Raw genomic sequence first — 19,852 nt, 5'->3', positions numbered from 1 at the left:
CTCAACAATATTTGGAATGTGTTTCCTGACTGAAGTTCATCATGATCATCGACATTTTGCATTCTCTTTCCATGCAGACAGTTGGATAGGTTGCCATAGATGAAGTTGGTTCTTATTTCAAGTTACTCCACTGCTTGATGAACAGAAAACCATGACTTCCAGTTTTGTTATTGTTTCTATGATTAGATGCCCATTTTGTAGAGTCTACAGGTGCATATTATTGTGGTATCAATGCTAAATAAATGTCATGTACTTAGCAAAATTGAATTGCATTCTCTACATTGTCTCTCATTAGTGTGTCAGCCACTTTACTGACTATACTGGATACATTTTATGATGATACCAGAGAAGACTTGTAGTAAAGATTGTTTGCCAACATAACATGGCAGTCCTGGTTTAGGACTCAGCTCAAAACAATATCTGTGTATCATGATTTCTGGGTTATTTCCCTTCATCAGCACAGAATAATTGTTTTGAGCTGAGTGGGGGTTCTAGATTCCCTTGTTCGAAAATATAAGGACACAGATCGTGTTGTATAGCCAGTTGGAGATGATGTCTCCTGCTAAATTACAGCAACATTAGTCCTAAACCAGGACTACCATGTTATGTTAGCAAACAATCTTTACTACAAAGTACTGTTGCTGAATATCTCATGTTTTGAGATTTAAAAATAGTAATTTTCCAATTTATAAATCAGTGACTAGTTGTCACTTCGAAAACTATATATTTTGAATGGGAATTTGGCAGTGCCACCTCTAGTCAAACATCTGTGCTGATGAAGGGAAATAACCCAGAAATCGTTATACACAGATATTATTTTGAGCTGAGTGGGGGTGCTAGATTCCCTTGTTTGAAAATATAAGGACACAGATCATGTTGTATAGCCAGCTGGAGACCATGTCTCCTGGGGCTAAATTACAGCAACATTCGTGCTAAACCAAGACTATCATGTTATGTTGACAAACAATCTTTACTACAAAGTACTTTTGCTGAATATCTCACGTTGTGAGATTTAAAAATAGTAATTTTCAGAGGACACTTGTCTTTCACTTATCTTTCTCTCAGTCTGTCTGCTCATCAGCAGTTCTTCAAAATTGGAATATCCAGTTTAAATTTCTGTCTTTAAGAAAGTATGACATGTATATATGATGTAATGTTTTAGCATAATACAAATTGGTGAAACACTTGACAATACGATTGAAATAGACCATTATGAGGGTGGACTAAAAGGTTCATAGGTTGACCATGAAGGAGTGATGTTAGATGCATTAATTTCAACTCTCCTTGTTAATAACTGCATTGTTTCCTTCCAAGCAAACTGATGTCTCACTTTTCAAAGAGGACTTCAAAAAGTAGTGACTTCTCTTGAAAATAGACAAAATTTGGCATTGTGGTGTTATCAAATACCTGCAGGAAAAGGTTTAACTCCCAAGGACATTCATGCTACATTAGGGGATGATGCTCCAGCTTTATCAACATTGCAAAAGTGAGCAGCTGAATTTTAGAGGGAAAGGAGTCTTGCATATAACCCAAGGTCTGGACGTCCTGCAACTACCACCACCGAGGAAAACATTGATCATGTTCACCCCATAGTTATGGTTGACAGGTGATTTACTATAAATGAAATAGCTACTGCTATTAGCATACCCCCTGAGATAGTTAATATTCTGCTCAATAAACTTGACATGACGAAGATTTCTGCTTGGTGAGTGTCACATCTGACACCTGATCAAAAACACACCATGCTGATCACATCATGGGAAAATCTGACATTGTTTGAGGCATAAGCAACTGGCTTCTTTGAATGTCTCCTAACCAAGGGTAAGTGCTGGGTTCATCACTTTGAGCCAGAGACAAAGAGATAATTAAAGTAGTGAAAACACCCCTACTCACTTGCCACATAGGAGGCCAAGGTTGTTTCATCTGAAGGGAAGGAGATGGCCTCAGTTTTTTGGATGTAAAAGGCATTGTGTTGATTGATTACCTTCAAAAGGGCCACCATCAATGGAAAGTATTATGACAGTTTGCTGAGGTAATTACAGAAGTCTGTCAAGGTCAAACACAGGAAAACTAACAAAAGAAGGTCTTGTTTCATCAGTACAATGCTCCAGCACACAAATCCTTTGTTTCAATGGCTGCTGTGTGTGACTGTGGCTTTGAACTTGTTGATCACCTTCCCTATGCTCCTGATTTGGCTCCATCTGACTGTTAACTGTTCCCCAACATGAAAAAACACTTGGCTGGGAACCAGTATCACAGTGATGATGACATCATATCTGCTCTTGATGACGTTTTTGATACCAAGATGAAAGCTTCTTCACTAATCAGACCCAAGCAGTGCAAAAATCAATTGAAGGAGTGTGTGGACTGCAAGGAGGACTATGTTGAAAAATAAACCTCATTTGATCATATACCATGAAAGTATCTTGATCAGCTTATGAACTTTTCAACCAACCCATGTACTAGTGAGTTTTGTAATTGACAACAAACACATTCAGCCAAATTAAACTATACAAAATCTATTACTTTCTCTCGTATGAAGAATGTAGTGTTTATCTGTTGAAATGAAGGCTCTTAAAATGAATCCTTTTGTTGGTATTCCAAAACAAGATTTTTCTTTTCAGCAGCATTTAGATAATGTTCCTTACATTTTTTACTAAACATCAAGTCAATGGTCCAGTTCTTAACTATCCAAGACTATAAGGTAAACCATACTATTCTTTGTGCCCTCACACTACTGAAGCCCATAATCCCTAAGTAGTTCGTGGAATTCATTCCTTCACCACCACAAAGCTTGTAGAACTTTAGGAAAGCAGAGGTTGCGTTCATGAGTGTCTCCACTGAATGAATCCTCTTATTAAATACCACCAAATTAAGATATTCTTTTTAGTAGTAATCCTGCTGAAAAACCACATTTGTTGTCCACTTAATTTACAATGTACACTGTACAACCACACATTGGAACTTGGCTGTTTTTTGTCTATCCCATTATCATATATTCACAGTTTTCCAATCATTGGAAGATAACTGGTCCTAATGGTGTACTGTAGCTACCATCACCCTTAAACCTTCTTGAGTAAGTTTCTATTCTTATCAAAATAACTTTCTACAAGGTTATATCACAAGTTACAAAAACATGTTGGTATGTCCCATTTTAAAGAATAGCAACTTCCCTGACTCTGCTTGTTGGTCTCTATTAATCTCCCTTCCAACATTAATGGAAACTGTGTTTCAGTCTGTCTGTCTGTCTGTCTGTCTGTCTGTCTCTGTCTCTCTCTCTCTCTCTCTCTCTCTCTGTCTCTCTGTCTCTCTCTCTCTCTCTCTCCAGCAGTTCTACAAGGCTGGCAAATTTAGTTGAAACTTCCAGTTTTAAGAAAAGGGACTATACAAAATCTATTACTTTCTCTCATATGAAGAATGTAGGATCTGTAGCTACAGATCACTTTCACCAGTACTCAGTGTCCTTGATTCATCCCCACCACACCCCATTGAATCTTACACGTCCCACCAACTCATACACTATACTCTGACTAGTCTTTTCTCTGCAGAAATGTAGCCCCTGGAATCCTACTCAAGTTCAAACTGAGTGTTCATCGCATTGATCCCATTTACCCAAGAAAGGTAACAAAGATCACGAGTACTCCCCTATCCTTTGACTAAATTATTAAAACAAACGAGAAAATTTATTTGTTTTGTATATTCATACGGGTTTAGTGAAGAACTCGCAATGGCCCAGTGGTTAGAGCAACGGACTCGCGGTCATAGGATCGCGGTTTCGATTCCCAGACCGGGCGTTGTGTGTGTTTATTGAGCGAAAACACCTAAAGCTCCACGAGGCTCCGGTAGGGGATTGTGGCGAACCCTGCTGTACTCTTTCACCACAACTTTCTCTCACTCTTACTTCCTGTTTCTGTTGTGCCTGTGGTTCAAAGGGTCAGCCTTGTCACACTGTGTCACGCTGAATATCCCTGAGAACTACGTTAAGGGTACACGTGTCTGTGGAGTGCTCAGCTACTTTCACGAGCAGGCTGTTCCGTTGATCGGATCAACTGGAACCCTCGACGTCGTAAGCGACGGAGCGCCAACAACAAGTGAAGAACTAGACAATAAATATTGTCAGCTTCTAAAGTTTTCATTTTGAATTCAGATTTCAAATACAGTTTTGTTTTACGAGAGATACTTAAATTTTGTATTTGGAACTTTTATCTAACGTTCCTTTCTTTGTGGAAATCTGTTTATTCTGATAAAGAAACACGGATTTGTTTATTTGGAGCAATCTTCTATGTGAAATTACAGTCAATGGAATCGATACCAGCACAAGCCTATATTTATTTTTATGTACTACGAAGAAATAACTGCGAATAATATTCACTCTCTTGGTTTGTTGACTGATTCTCTTATCTCCAAGAATTAATCTGCCAAGTGGAGGTAATGTAGTAAGGGAGGTAAGTCATAATAACAAATTAAAATGTGGAAGAAGCTTTGCAGTTCTCTTGGAGGTCGATATAGAATAGTTTCTTCAGTTAGTCTCTCTCTAAGCAATTTAAAACTCTTCCATCAGTATGTTTATTACTCTAAAAGCAGTTTTCCATTAGATGATCATTATGTATCGAAACAAAGTGATAAAACCATATTTTCTCTCTCATCGGGAGCCGGCAAGTGCGCTATTGCCGTGGTCAGAGTTTCAGGCCCGAACACTGAACTTGCTGTGCAGCTCCTTACAAATCGACTACCTTTGCCGAGACGTGCCTCTGTTACTAAAATATTTGATCCCTACACTCGTAATCCAATCGACCGTGGAATTCTTCTTTGGTTTCCAAGTGAGTTGTTGACATTCTATAATGCTTTTGTTTTACTTTATCTTTTACGTAACTTACACAACTTTATAGTTAGTAGGGGTTGTTTCCTAATATACTAACACGCCGAAAGTATTCAAAAATAGAACGAAAATTCCAAATGTAAATGACAATATGAGCATAGTTATTAAAAAATCACTATAATAACAGATATTTTTATATAAATTGTATATACATTAAACAATATCTTTAACCAGATGGCCACGGCTAGAACATTATTATGTCCTACATACCCTTAAAAAAAGCGAGATGGTTACCAGATTGTCTTTGATTATAGATCGCTCGATTAGCCTTGACATAGGGTTGGATCAGAATTCCTCTCCACATCTCATTCAGTCGTATATGTAACTTGGAAGATTACTCTCTTTTACTCTTTACTCTTTTGCTTGTTTCAGTCATTTGACTGCGGCCATGCTGGAGCACCACCTTTAGTCGAGCAAATCGACCCCAGGACTTATTCTTTAGAAGCCTAGTACTTATTCTATCGGTCTCTTTTGCCGAACCGCTAAGTTATGGGGACGTAAACACACCAGCATCGGTTGTCAAGCGATGTTGGGTGGGGGGTACAAACACAGACACACAAACGGCTTCTTTCAGTTTCCGTCTACCAAATCCACTCACAAGGCTTTGGTCGGCCTGAGGCTATAGTAGAAGACACTTGCCCAAGGTGCCACGCAGTGGGAATGAACCCAGAACCATGTGGTTGGTAAGCAAGCTACTTACCAAACAGCCACTCCTGCGCCTAGATTATGGAATTGCTTGTTTTATTTTTTTGTTATTGATTGATGGCATAATGATGATAATGAAATCAGAGGCACTTCATTATCGTTATGAATTCAATGGAGTCTCTCTATAGTTGCTTGATATGTTAGAAATAGCAACCAAGTCTCCTCAAAATATACCCTACTGTCTTTAAAAAATGGAAATAAGACATTAGATAGTGTGACCTGGAATTTCCACCTGTACCTGAAAAAAAAAAAAAAAAAAAAAAGATCGTGGGGCTGCTTACTCAGGCTGACCTGAAGCCAGAAAGTTTTCCAATGCAAGTGTGGATTAGCCAAAACTCTCCATTCAATATTATTTTTGTCAACTGTTCACCCAAAAGGACTGACTTTGTAGATGTGCTGAATTTCACAATAGCAAAGCAATGCAAAACATTTTCAAGAGTGAAAAATAAACAATTAAAAGAATATTAATGAACAAACTTTTAAAATTCTACCTGTTAACTGAAGTTTTATGTCCACAATTCCAGCTCAATATAAACATAGCAGAATATAAACATATAATGTAGGTATTATAAAATAATACATTTGTTTTACTATGTACTATGAAATATGAATATTTTTTGTGAAATTAGAACCAAAAAGTTTTACCGGAGAAGACTCTGCAGAATTTCACATTCATGGCGGACCTGCTGTAATCCAAGCATTGCTTTCATCATTGGCTAAAGTTCCTGGTTTAAGGCCTGCCGAGGCTGGTGAATTTACTAAACGGTAAGTAATAACTTAGAATCTAAATGTATATGAAATGGTTTCATTTTATATGTGATATATAAATTTACAAATTGTCTAATTAGGACACCAAATATTATATGTAGTTGAGTGAATGTTTAAATATCTTGGATGAGTTAGTTATTACTATTTCAATAATAGGTTTTGACTATTAATCTCACTTTTAGAGCTGAAAAATGTTTTAGTATTTACATTTATATTCATTATCAATATCATTATCATTTTACCTCTATTTTTCATGCTAGTATGGTTTGGACAGGTCATCACAATTAAAATCAAGTGTCATTCAGATTTACTGTTCTATACATATTTGAGGGACCAAGTTTCATTTATATATCATATTTTTATATGGTTTCTACAGTTGATGCCAATTTACAGAGTATACAGAGTGAATTTTATCATAGCATCATCACCAGAGAAGTTGTCATGTCTTCAACAAGATTACACTTAAGCATCCTCTTGACTCTACACTGCCTCTACCCAATTGCTAATTACTTTACTGGAATACAGTATTAGCAAGGTTACCTTTGTACCTGGCAAGACTAAAGAAATCCCTCACTGCTCTCTGTTGTTTTCATTCATCAACATGACTAACAGAGTAGATAGAAGAGAGAGTAATTGCAGATGACTAACTAGTGTCTACTATTATAGTCCTATGAGGAGTGGGAAGACTGTATGGAAGTCCATTGTATGTATGTATGTGTGTGTGTATGTGTGCATGTGTACATTCACAAATGTTGATATTCCATTGCTTCACTTGTCCCCATCTGAGCAAAATGATGATATGATGTTTACATTCCTTGTTGACGTTTTTGAAGACCACTAGAATTTTAAAAATCTTATATTTAAAAAACAGGTAATTTGGTTGACAACTGGAAGGACTGTAACAGGCCACCTCAAATAACTTCTGGTCAGCAAGGAAATGTGGACATTAAAGGGGCAAATAAAATAGCCAATAAAAAATAAAATAGATAATATCATCATCATCATCGTCGTCATTTAGTATCCACATTCCATGCTGGCATGGGTAGGATGATTTGATAGGAATTGGTAAGTCAGAAGACTGCACTACACTCTGCTGTTTGTTTTGGTATGATTTCTACACATGGATGCCCTTCTTAATGCCAACCTCTTTCCAATGGAGCATGCCAACTTAATTTCTTTCAAGCCTTTACATTTCCTCTCAGCCACACCCCATGTTTTGCTGCCATGTAGTGTAGCTGCTCATACACAGGCACCATACAGTCTGCATTTCACTCTGAGGGAAAGTCCCTTTGTTACCAACGAAGGTAGCTCTCAGATCTTTGCCCAGCCTGTTCTTATTCTAGCTACTACGCTTTCAGAGCTACCTCCATTTGAGAAAATATCCATAGGGATCCTATTTCCTGTACATTCTACCACACACAAAGATGCAATCTTTGTAAACAAAAGGCTCAACCATATGGTGTCCTTTGTTTCCAGTTCTGAACATAAACACCTTCAGGCTGCAAGTAAAGGAGTGCATCCAGCCATTGAAAACTCAGCCCCAACATCTGGTCTATGGAAAAGTAGAGGTAAAAAGTTGATGATGATGATGATGATGATGCTACCGCCATCACCACTGCTGACAATATATTGAAAGTAAAGTAGTCACATTAACCTGATGTTAACAAATTCTTCTCTGTTAAAATCTGATATCTGTTTATTTGATTTTATGAAAATTAAGAATAGTTTCCTAATTAGCATGTATGGAGAAGAAAATAATTTTGCTAATTGTTGTTTTCTATTGTCTAATTATACAGAGCTTTTTTAAATGGTAAACTTGACCTGACAGAAGTTGAGGGATTGTCAGATTTACTGCATGCTGAAACGGAAGTGCAGCACCAACAGGCATTACTGCAGATGGAGGGACAATTAAGTCAATTATATCAAGACTGGAAATCAGTTCTCTTAAAGGTAAATTCTTGGTAAATCTTACCAAAAATTTGTAGCCTCTTTTGTAATATTTAAAGTCCTTGTACTCAAAGAACTATCCTACTGACTACAAGTAAAGAATATTTAATATTCATAGAACAGCTGACTATTAAAAGAACTTTTTTTAAATGTTTAAGAATCTGTTCAATCTACAGATTAATTTTTAGAGCTTTTGTTTTTCTCTACAACTCCATTTTATTTCTTTCTTTAGTGTGCTGCTAATGTTGAGGCTTACATAGACTTTAGTGAAGATGATAATATTGAAGATTATGTACTTCAAGAAGGTGAGCAAATCTTTACCAACATTTCAGTTGTAGTTTTGGTTTCACATCTCTAATCATTGTTTATGCTTACTCAGTACAGATAAAAAACGAAAATTTTGATTTTTAAGCTGCTATTGACAGTGATGATAATGATGATGATGCATTATATCCAGAATATTCTTGAGAGCAACAAGATCTTTGATATCTTTCCAAATGTTTCTCAGTGTTGTAGTTAAAGCATTGATATTAATAGTAAATATAGAGGACTCGTAGAATAAATGTTGTAGAGAAATTGTTGATATTTACAATGAAAAATGTTTGATCCAACAAAGTGGCAATGATCATAAGATGTTTAAAAATAAAAATTAAGTCCAAGAAAGTCTGGGAGAAAGTTGAAATTTAAAATTTCAGTATGTTTAGATTGTAAACTATCATAACCAAAACAACATATGCAGTAAGATTGTATGCATTCGTGTATATATTGATTATAAATAATTAAATAAATAAAATATAATCAATATCATGTATGCATTCATGTGTATATTAATTTGATTAAGTCTTCTTTTTAAAAAATATTTGTGTATTTATAAAATTTCAGCTGAAGAAAAAATCAAACAAGTTATTTTTGAAATCAAAGAACATTTAAAGGACAGTCGGCGTGGAGAGCTTCTTCGAAATGGAATTCAAGTTACTCTTTTGGGAGAAACTAATGTTGGAAAAAGCAGTTTACTTAATTGTATATGTGAGTACTTTGTGATATTTCATAGTTGTTGTTGTTTAACTCCTAGGTCAACTCTCATTTAGCAAACCTATAATCAAAGACGGTCCTCCTGTGATCTCTCTCTGCCTTTTTAAGGGTATGACTAAGATTACATTATCGAATGTGTCGTTTTAGATAGAAGAATGTAATCTGAGGGAAATTTGGCTGCTATTTCTAGCTGGTTGAGAAATGATAGGGATGTAGTGTCAGATTTAGACATAAGCTAAACAAGTTACAGTTAAGGACCTGACAATCCACTGGGATTGACAAAATAATTTTTATCAAGGAAGTCTCCAAGTTATATATAGTTTAGGATCTCCCCAAGTATAAACCTGCTACTCCTTATCAGTTCATTATATTCTCCCAAAAGCGAGTATTATTTAATTGAATATAATATATATCACTGTATTAGTCAATGGATCCAATTTCTTCAGCCCTACAATAACTCCTATTCTCAATTTTTCCTCCCCAGAACGTCAACCCTCTGGAATCTTTGCCTTGCTTGTGTCTTTCCTGCAGATGTTAGCATGCAACAGTTTCAATGAATATTACAGCATCACCTTCACTGCCCCGTTCTCCAGACTCAGTAAAAATGTGTGTGTGTGAGAGAGAGAGATAGTGAGTGTGTGTGAGAGAGAGAGATAGTGAGTGTGTGTGAGAGAGAGAGATAGTGAGTGTGTGTGAGAGAGAGAGAGAGAGTGTGTGAGAGAGATAGAGAGAGAGCGAGTGTGTGTGTGAGAGAGAGAGAGAATGAGTGTGTGTGTGTGTGTGTGTGTGTGTACTTTAAAGAGAGACAAAACTTATTCAACCAAACTGGCTCAGCAAGCTGCTACAAGCAAAATTTGAAGTCCTCGTCATTCCACTATGTATAATAAATTTGACCTGCTAAAAATATAGTACCTTTCATCAGTAAATGCTTGTTGTTTGATTGAAATTTCTTTCACATTGCCAGGTCGACGACCTGCAGCCATTGTGTCTCCTGTAGCAGGCACCACTCGTGATGTAATAGATTCTTTTCATAACATTGGAGGTTATCCAGTATTATTCTGTGATACTGCTGGCATGAGAGAGACAACAGATGCTATTGAAGTGGAAGGGGTTCAAAGAGCCATTGAAAGGTTTGTCCAAAAGATTATTTCTTAACAACTGCCATGGATAATCGAGAATAGCATATTCTTTTTTGATGAAGGAAGGTGATTGGCCATGACCTTTTGCAGAGGGCCTCTGTGACTGGTGTAAGGAAGGAAGTTATCTTCAGACTAGAGACATTTTCAAAAGGTTTGCAAGAGATTGGACCTGGCTAAAGGCACCCAAGAATTAGATGGTGATGTTAAACGGGGTGACAGATGAAGTTTATCACCCAAGAACAGGAATTATCCTAGTGACAGGCTCTCACTGCCATCACTGTCTTCCAATTTCCAAGCATATGGTTTTGGGTTCAGTCTCACTGTGTTGCACTTAGGGAAAGTCTTCTATTTTAACCATAAGCTAAGCCTTGTGCGTGGATTTGGTAGATGGAAACTGAAAGAGGCCCATGTGTGTGTATGTTTTTATATACATTTATCTTTTACTTATGTCACTCATTGGGCTATGACCATACTGGGGCACCACTTTGAAGGGTTTAGTTGAACAAATTGATCTTAGTACTTATTTTTGAAAGTCTGGTACTTATTCTATAAGTCTCTTTTGCTGAATGACTAAGTTATGAGGACATAAACAAACCAACACCAGTTGTCAAGCGGTGATGGAGGACAAACACACACACAGATATATATACATACAATATGACAGGCTTCTCTCAGTTTGCAATGTACCAAATTCACACACAAAGCTTTGGTTGGCTTGGGGCTATAGTAGAAGACACTTGTTCAAGGTGCCATGCTGTGGACTGAACCAGAACCCAGAACCATGGGGTTGGGAAGTATACTTGCACCTTGAAAGCAAACTTCTTGTATGTGAGCATGTGTGTGTTCATGTGTTTGTGTGTGTCTTAATATTGCATGATCATTATAAATGAGCACACAAGTGTCACCAGCATATAAGCAGTGACATTCATTTCCAGTCACTTGTGGTGACATGTTCTGTCATGGGGAAATATTACCTTGCTTGGAAACTTAGCTGGCAACAGGAATGGCATACAGCCTTAGAAAATCTGTTTCTACAAATGCCATCTGACCACATAAATGTAGAATAGTAGATGTTAAAATATTGGTTTCAAATTTTGGTACAAGGCCAGCAACTTTGGGGGAGGAGCTAGTTGATTACATCAATCCCAGTGCTCAACAAGTACTTATTTTATCAACCCCAAAAGGATGAAAGGCAAAGTCGACCTCAGCAGAATTTGAACCCACATAAAGACAGACAAAATGCTGCTAAACATTTTGCCCAGCCAGCTGTCTTAAGTAGATGTTAAAATATTGATGATAAATTCAAATTACGATAAACGTAAACAAACAAACAAAGTTTGCTTTTAGAAACGTTGAGATGTCTTAGAAAGTTACAGAAGTGATTTTAAATTCTCAAATTCAGGATAATGCTAATAATATAGCCTGAACAGGATAAACTACCCCTATTTTGCAGAAAAAAGTGTAGACGGCCTTCTGCAAAATAGGGGTAGTTTATCCTGTTCAGGCTATATTATTAGCATTATCCTGCGTTTGAGAATTGATGATAAGTTATATTTACTTTCGTGGTAAGACTCAGATAAGATATTTTACAACAACCTTGGGATCTTTGGGGTTTGACGGGCAACATTTGTTTTCTTAACGAAACACTTTCAAACTTGGGACACTGGTAGAATGTGTCATACAAAACAACTTTTTCTCTTAGCCTTCTTAACAAAAAAATGTACATCGCAAGTTATTTCATGTTAAAGTTGTCGTATTTCTGTAATTTCAACCAATCACTGACGTCTATTCAGCTGAATACAGTTACTGCTGTTCGGTGTCAAGTGTGTTATTCCCTGTTTAATTATATCATTATTCCCTAGTAAGGGTTTAGGGTTTTAGGGTTAGTGTTCGGGTTTTAGGGTTAGGGTTCGGGTTTTAGGGTTAGGGTTGGGGTTAGGGTTAGGTTTAGGGTTATGGTTATGGCAAAAATAATCATAACCCTAACTGTAATCCTAAAACTAACCCTAACTCTAAAACCCGAACCCTAACCCTAAAACCCTAAAGCTAAAACCAGTACAAATGCACGAACGATGTCATAAATAAGAGTAACACGGATAGTTGTTGACAAACAACGGGACTAATTTTATTCAAGGGAAAAGATCCCATGACACCATTACGGCATTAATTGTTTTCACCTCAATAGACGTCAGTGATTGGTTGAAATTACCGAAATACGACAATTTTTTACATAAAATAACTTCGAATACAAAATTTTTTATCTGTTCTATACCACAAAATATACAAATATTCGAAGTTTGAAAGTGTTTCGGTACCAAAAACACTACAAAAAAAATGTTGCCCGTCAAACCCCAAAGATCCCAACCTTGTTTAAGGTTTCATGATTTAAGATCAATTTAATCCTTTTATCTTTCCAAGATTAATGAAATAAGTAGCATTAATCCTCCTGAGATAAGAATTTGGCCATTATTACCTTACCTTCATTCACAATTAAGCATTGTCTCCAAAATTTACTTTTGTAATGCTCCTATTGAAATTTTTCTTATTAGAGTAAATCTCACTCTATTCTTCTTAAGTTGACCAAAACGCTTAAATTATTGGAGGTGCTGAAAATATACTACAGATATGTAGGTCATTGAAACCTTTGTATGTCTCTTAGTTTAGCTTAGTTTGGGTATTTATTTTTCTTTACTTGTTGCTTGCTTTGCTTATCCTTATTTCAAAGTACACAACAATTTCAGTTAGTTTCATTCTTCCTTTATTTTTTTTATCTAGTCTACTGCCAGTTAAATGGTACAGTACAAGAATTTGTACCTTCACAGTTACATTGTTCTCTTAGAAATAAACTAAGAAAATGTCTCCAATATTTAAGGAAATCATTATTGTTGTCATTGTTGTCTCTTCCTCCTTCTTCTCCCCTACCCCTCCTCCTCTTCTTCCCATCTCTTCTTTTTCTCCACCTCTTCTCAAGATATAACATTAAAAAGATTTATTTCTATTATCTCTCTTGCTGAACTTTAACTTGATGTTTTGTTTATTTCATGTTTTCAAAATACTATTCCTTCCAAAAGCATGTTCTTTAGTCATTTGTGTCCTTTATTGATGTATGTTATTTTTACTATTTTTCTTTCAAAAATGTTAGTTTTATATTTGTTTGTATTTTTCTTTTGTTGAAGATTAAAGAGTTTCTATAAATTCTGTTTCAATATTTGCAGATGTCTTCAAGCCAATGTAATTGTATTGATGATGGATGCTTCAAAACATTGCCAGATATTATTACAACAGCCTCAAATCCCTTTTAAAGATTATATCCAAGAATATTTACAAGTGATGCTGGATTTCTCAAAATGCACAGCTAGCAGATTAATGTCAATTGACAGCAACGTTTCACCTGAAAACACTGAGCATAGAATAGACATTAATAATGTTGTTGTTGTGTTTAATAAAAGTGACTTAGTTGACAAATGTGTGTTGAGTCGGTGGCACAATAATCACCTTCCACACACTGAACCAACACACTGTTTCTTGTCATGTTTAAATAAAGATGGCCTTCAACAATTTCTGAATATATTGTTGCAAAAAGTAAAGGAAAGGTAACTAGTTTAATTTTTGGATATATATCTATAAATGCGTGTGTGTGTGTGTGTGTGTGTGTGTGTATGTGTGCATGCATGTGCGTGTGTATGTATGCATCCCTAAATTCACACACACGTATTTACCTTTCATCTATTTATTGATGTTGACTTTGCTAGGAGTGGTTTTGAAAATTTTGAATAGCCGCATATTGTTGGAATAAGTATTTTTACAATTGCATGATTTCCTCTGACCTACCATGAAGTGGAATTGGAACCTGTTTGCCTCAGTTAATCAGAGTAACATGCTTTCCATTGAATCACAGTATAGTAATAGCTATACTAAAATTTGAACTCATAACATATGGTCATTTGTCCCTTCACCTTTATATATATTAAGGTGATTAATATATATATATATGGTGGTTGTCTACTCCTTACACAGAGTTTGACCACCTCCTGCACCTACACCTTAGTCCTTTCATGGCGTCTGATGTGGCTTTTTAAACCAGACAGTGTTTTGAAAAAACACCCATACACATTGCACCTCTGATTTGCACTACCAATACCTGCAAGTAAGTTCTACTCATTGTGGATCCTAACATGTATGTTAAGACCCCCATTGGATTTGCAAACCCTCTGGCACACACCACATTCAAACGTATGCACAGACATATAATCAGAATAGCTGCATGTGGTTTGTTTTCCATGGGTTCGTAGGTGAGATTTGAGGCCAGCCAAGGACAGACATGGTCTGTCACAGACTGTGCACACAAAAAGGTCCTTGTCATAATAATATATATATATATATATATATATATATATATATATATATATATATATATATTGACTGTCTGACGATGTGTTTACTCCATGCTTGCCCTATTAGCTGCATGTACTGATTGCATATGTTGCCAAATACTGAAACATATGTAACAATTGGAATAAAGGACTACCAAGTTATGCCCTTGTTCTTTTCTCTTATTATTATTCAATACAGACAGCCTGTGTTTTCCAGCAACAGTGGGAGTTTAATGTGATTAACTTTAGAGCTGAGACCTAGGTTGTTTAATTGTCACATATTTCATTGTATTTATATATTTGTCCAGTTTAGTTTTTCATAAGTCATTAAGAAAACAAGTACTTATACTTTTCCAGTCTGTCATGTCTGATGATTGCTAAATTTGTCTCTCCATTTTCTAGCATGAAACTAGTTGGCGGGGATATGTATTGGTGGCAAATCAGCAGAGGAAATGCCCAATGGTATTCATTTATCTACCTATGTTCTGAGTTAAAATTTCACTCAGATCAACTTTACAGTTCATCTTTGTGAGGTTGATAAAATAGAGTGCCAGTCTAGGGTAGTGAGCTAGCAGAATAGTTAGAGCATTAGTTGAGATGCCTTGTGTTAGTTGTTCCAGTTCTTTGCGTTTTGAGTTCAAATCCCTGCTGTTCCTTACATAGGTGGTATTCTTAATTCATTGCCTGGCACTTTGGTTTTCTGTAACCCTTCTGTTACCATATAAAAATATACTGCTTTTTAAAATGAATTTTGAAAATAATTAGAACTAGGTAAACTAACTTTGTCAATATTAAGGTGATGTTTGGGGCTTAAATTTATGTGAAATTTTGATGGAAGGTTTTAATTTAGATCACTTTAAAATAGGGAATATACATCATAGAACTAAGGACAGTTTCAGGCAGGTTGGTATCAAAGCGGTTAATAGAGTCCATTTTTTCACCAGCATGTAGGCAAGTATACCTTCCTTCCTTCCTCCCGTCTGTCTGTCTTAGAGGCTCTGTAAAGGGTTATGGGATTGCACTTCCTTCTGATTAAGCAATAAAAAACATGTTAAGTGTAACAGTATAAAGTAACTTAAAGGAAAATATTTACTCCCTAAAATATTTCTGATTAGTTGTAATGTTACAAATTGTATTATGTCTCAAAATTATTTTGCATTTAAACAAAGATTTCATTTCATACTTTACAGGTATGGAGATCCAGAGACAGGAAATGTGAGTTTTACTAAGGAACGCCATCGTTCTCATCTAATGAAGAGCTTAACACATTTGGAAACGAGTCTTTTGTGGTTGAACAGAGATGATGTATTAATGGCAGAATATTTAAGGAAATCAGTGAGACAGTTTGGGAAAATCCTTGGTGAAATTTCATCAGAAGATATTCTTGATGTCATTTTTAAAGATTTCTGTATTGGAAAGTAAAGTTTATTTCTGGTGAGCATAGGATAATGATTTTTGAACAATTGACATAACTTGATATGTGAAAAATATTTCTGTATATACAACATCATGAATTATGATGTGATGATGAGCACAATTTTATATAAATTGTTTTATAAGATATTATATAAAATAAATTATTATGTAAAATATTTTATTATATCATTATATATGATATTTAAAAAAATATTACTAAATTTTCTTAATTCGTTGTTCTTTTCTTCATTAAATTTTACACATACTCTCACCCATCCTTACATAATGTGGGGTAGCTAGGTATCACCTCTGTAGAAAGTGCTAGTCCATTTTCATTTTTTAGTCTTTCAACATTTAACATAAAGCCACTTCCTCATCAAAAGTACTCTCCCCACCTAGTCAAGGGTTGTTTTTTTTTTCTTCTTTTTCCTTGTTCTTTTGCTGTCTTGCAAGTTGCTTGGCAACTTCACTAGTGCTAGTGGCATGAAAAAAGCACCCAGTACACACTTTAAAAAGGTATCCAGCTGTAGAAACCATATCAATGTTGACCCTGGAGCCTGGCAAAGTCCTTGTCAAACTGTCCAACCCATGCCAGCATGGAAAACAGACATTAAAAGATGGTGATGATTATTAAAAAAAATTAACTTATGACAAATAACAAAGAATGTTAGTTACTGGTTAAATCTTCCTCCCGCTCTTCATCATCATTTAAGCCTATTTCTTTCACTTGAAAAAGTCAGTTGGAAGAGACTTTTAGAAGTTGTATTGTATGGCTGGATGCCCTTCCTGACACCAACCTGTACTTGTTTTCAAATATGGTACTTTATTCCAATGGATTTCAAATGTCAAACTGATAATTGTCAGAGATAAAGTGTCATCGCTGCCCAAGCAGTGTCAATGCAAATTTAAATTTGGTAGATGCGAACTGTGTGGAAGCTCATTGTATCTGTGTGTGTGTGTGTGCACGCGTGTGTGTATGTGCATGCATGCATATGTGCGTGTGCACTTGTTTTTGTCCCCTTACTGTTTGGCAACTGCTATTGGTTTTTTTTACACCTGCATAACTCAGAGGTTTTGGAAAATGGGACCCATTGAATAAGTCATACTGCAATTGATTTGTTCAACTAAACCTTTCAAAGCAGTGCTCCAGTGTGGCCTCTGTCCAATGACTAGAACAAATAAAAATTATCATAATAATAGTTAATTTGGTAGAGTCTGGAGCAGATACTATCAGCTAACTTGTGTACTAGTGAGTTATGACTGTTACCTAAAAACATGCCATATGCAATGTTAATTTCTGACTGCGCACACCAAAATTCCATTTTGTTTCAATGAAAATATGAACTATTATAGAAATCAAGCAATATGATTTATTTCTCGTGATAGCTCAGTTGGTAGAGCGAAAGATTGTAGTAAGAACTTATATACAAACTGTAATCCTTAGGTCGGTGGTTCGAATTCGTCTCGCGAAATTTAATTTTAGGTGCAGGAGTGGCTGTGTGGTAAGTAGCTTGCTTACCAACCACATGATTCCAGGTTCAGTCCCACTGCGTGGCACCTTGGGCAAGTGTCTTCTACTATAGCCTCAGGCCGACCAAAGCCTTGTGAGTGGATTTGGTAGACAGAAACTGAAAGAAGCCCGTCGTGTATATGTATATATATGTGTGTTTGTTTGTCTGTGTTTGTCCCCCAACATCGCTTGACAACCGATGCTGATGTGTTTACGTCCCCGTAACTTAGCGGTTCGGCAAAAGAGACTGATAGAATAAGTACTAGGCTTACAGAGAATATGTCCTGGGGTTGATTTGCTCGACTAAATGCGGTGCTCCAGCATGGCCGCAGTCAAATGACTGAAACAAGTAAAAGAGTAACATCTTTGATGTTTGTCAAAATAAAGATTCATTGTTGGAAGTATTTTGCACTGATTATTTTGTTTTGTGTACTCTCTTGCTTGCTGATATGATATAGTTATTTGAATTTTTAAAAACTCCCATGTGAAAGATCATCATCATCATCATCATCATTATCGTTTAACATCTGTTTTCCATGCTGGCATGGGTTGGATGGTTTGACAGGGGACTGGCAAGCCAGGAGGCTGCACAAGGCTCCAATCTTATCTGGCAATGTTTCTACAGCTGGTCGACCTTCTTAACACCAACCACTCCGAGAGTGTAGTGGGTGCTTTTTATGTGCCACCAGCACAGGAGGCAGTCAGGCAGCACTGGCAATGACCCACGCATGAATGGTGCTTATTGCGTGCCACCGTCACAGGAGCCCGTCAGGCAGCACTGGCATCGGCCACAACTACAATTTCCATTTTGATTTCGATTTGATTGAGATTCTGATTGTGATTTGATTTTGATTTCTGATTTTACTTGACTCAATACATCTCTTCAAGCATAGTGTGTCACCTGTTGATTTAAAGGTACTTTTTAAATGGGCTGGTTATGTGACACTGGTATAGGCTACGACTGTGACCTCACTTTACTTACCTGGTCTTCTCAATCACAGCATATCTCCAGAGGTCTTGGTCTCTTGTCATTCAAAGGTTGTACTTCACCACCTCATCCCATGTCTTCCTGAGTCTCCCTCTTCTACGGGTTCCTTCCACTGTTAGGGAGTGCCACTTCTTCACACAGCTCTCCCCATCCATACACAGCATATGACCATACCTGCACAGTCGTCTCTCTTGCACACCACATCTGATCCTTCTTATGTCCAACATTTCTCTCAGGGCGATTACACTCTGTTGTGTATGCACACTGACATTACACATCCAGCAGATCATACTAGCTTCATTTCTTTCAAGTCTACGTATGTCCTCAACAGTCATGGCCCATGTTTCACTGCTGTATAGCATGGCAATATGCACACATGCATCATACAGTGTACTTTTCACTCTGAGTGAGAGGCCCTTTGTTACCAGTAGAGGTAGGAGCTTTCTCAACTTTGCCCAGGTTATTCTGATTCTAGTGACAACGCTCTCCGAGCATCCACCCTGACTACAGATTTGGTCACCTAGGTAGCAGAAGCTATGAACTACTTCTAGTTTCTTCCCCTGGCATGTGTTTATTGCCCCTGTGCATCTGCCGCACATGAAAGTTATCATCCCAGTTAACCTTCCTTTGATGTTGCTGCACCTCTTATGCATCCAATAATATTAACCCTCTTATCACAAAAATCAGACATATTCACTTAAAATTTCACTAACCTGGATCTTTTCTGCTTGACTGCACTTTTTGAGATTCAAAAATTAATTGAACAATTTTAATATTTGGTGTATTGATGTAATTTTTCATGCAGAATCTCTGGGTCTAATTGACTTATTCCAGAAATTAAAAAAAAAAAGTTACAGAGGTTTAAAGTAATTTTTACCCAGTCAGAAAATAGGATTTGGAAGCTGTCATTTTGTGTGTGATGCAGTTGTAAGATGACAAAACAATAATGTCGACATTGTGGCAATAGCACATGTTTTAAGCATTTAATAAGCAAAAAGTGAGCAAAAAAATTAGTAAACCGCACGTATTTTGTAGTTTTAAGCATTCAAGAGATGGGTATTGAAAATGCAACTTAAAATATCCAAAAACTGCAAC

General features: G+C 36.4%; 1 protein-coding gene across 1 annotated transcript; it reads left to right on the top strand.

Annotated features, from left to right (window-relative positions):
- The first annotated feature begins 4,406 nt into the window (after positions 1-4,406).
- LOC106883747 (5-taurinomethyluridine-[tRNA] synthase subunit GTPB3, mitochondrial) lies at positions 4,407-16,433 on the top strand. Its single transcript, XM_014934868.3, has 8 exons — positions 4,407-4,820; positions 6,214-6,349; positions 8,149-8,302; positions 8,532-8,604; positions 9,182-9,325; positions 10,296-10,461; positions 13,686-14,063; positions 16,034-16,433. Exons 1-8 carry the CDS (start codon positions 4,469-4,471, stop codon positions 16,263-16,265), a joined length of 1,635 nt encoding a protein of 544 aa, XP_014790354.1. The 5' UTR covers positions 4,407-4,468; the 3' UTR covers positions 16,266-16,433.
- The last annotated feature ends 3,419 nt before the right edge of the window (positions 16,434-19,852 follow it).

The sequence above is a fragment of the Octopus bimaculoides genome, chromosome 2 (assembly GCF_046866305.1).
Source record: "Octopus bimaculoides isolate indiv1 chromosome 2, ASM4686630v1, whole genome shotgun sequence".
Lineage (NCBI taxonomy): Eukaryota > Metazoa > Mollusca > Cephalopoda > Octopoda > Octopodidae > Octopus > Octopus bimaculoides.
This window is presented reverse-complemented; position numbering and strand designations above follow the sequence as displayed.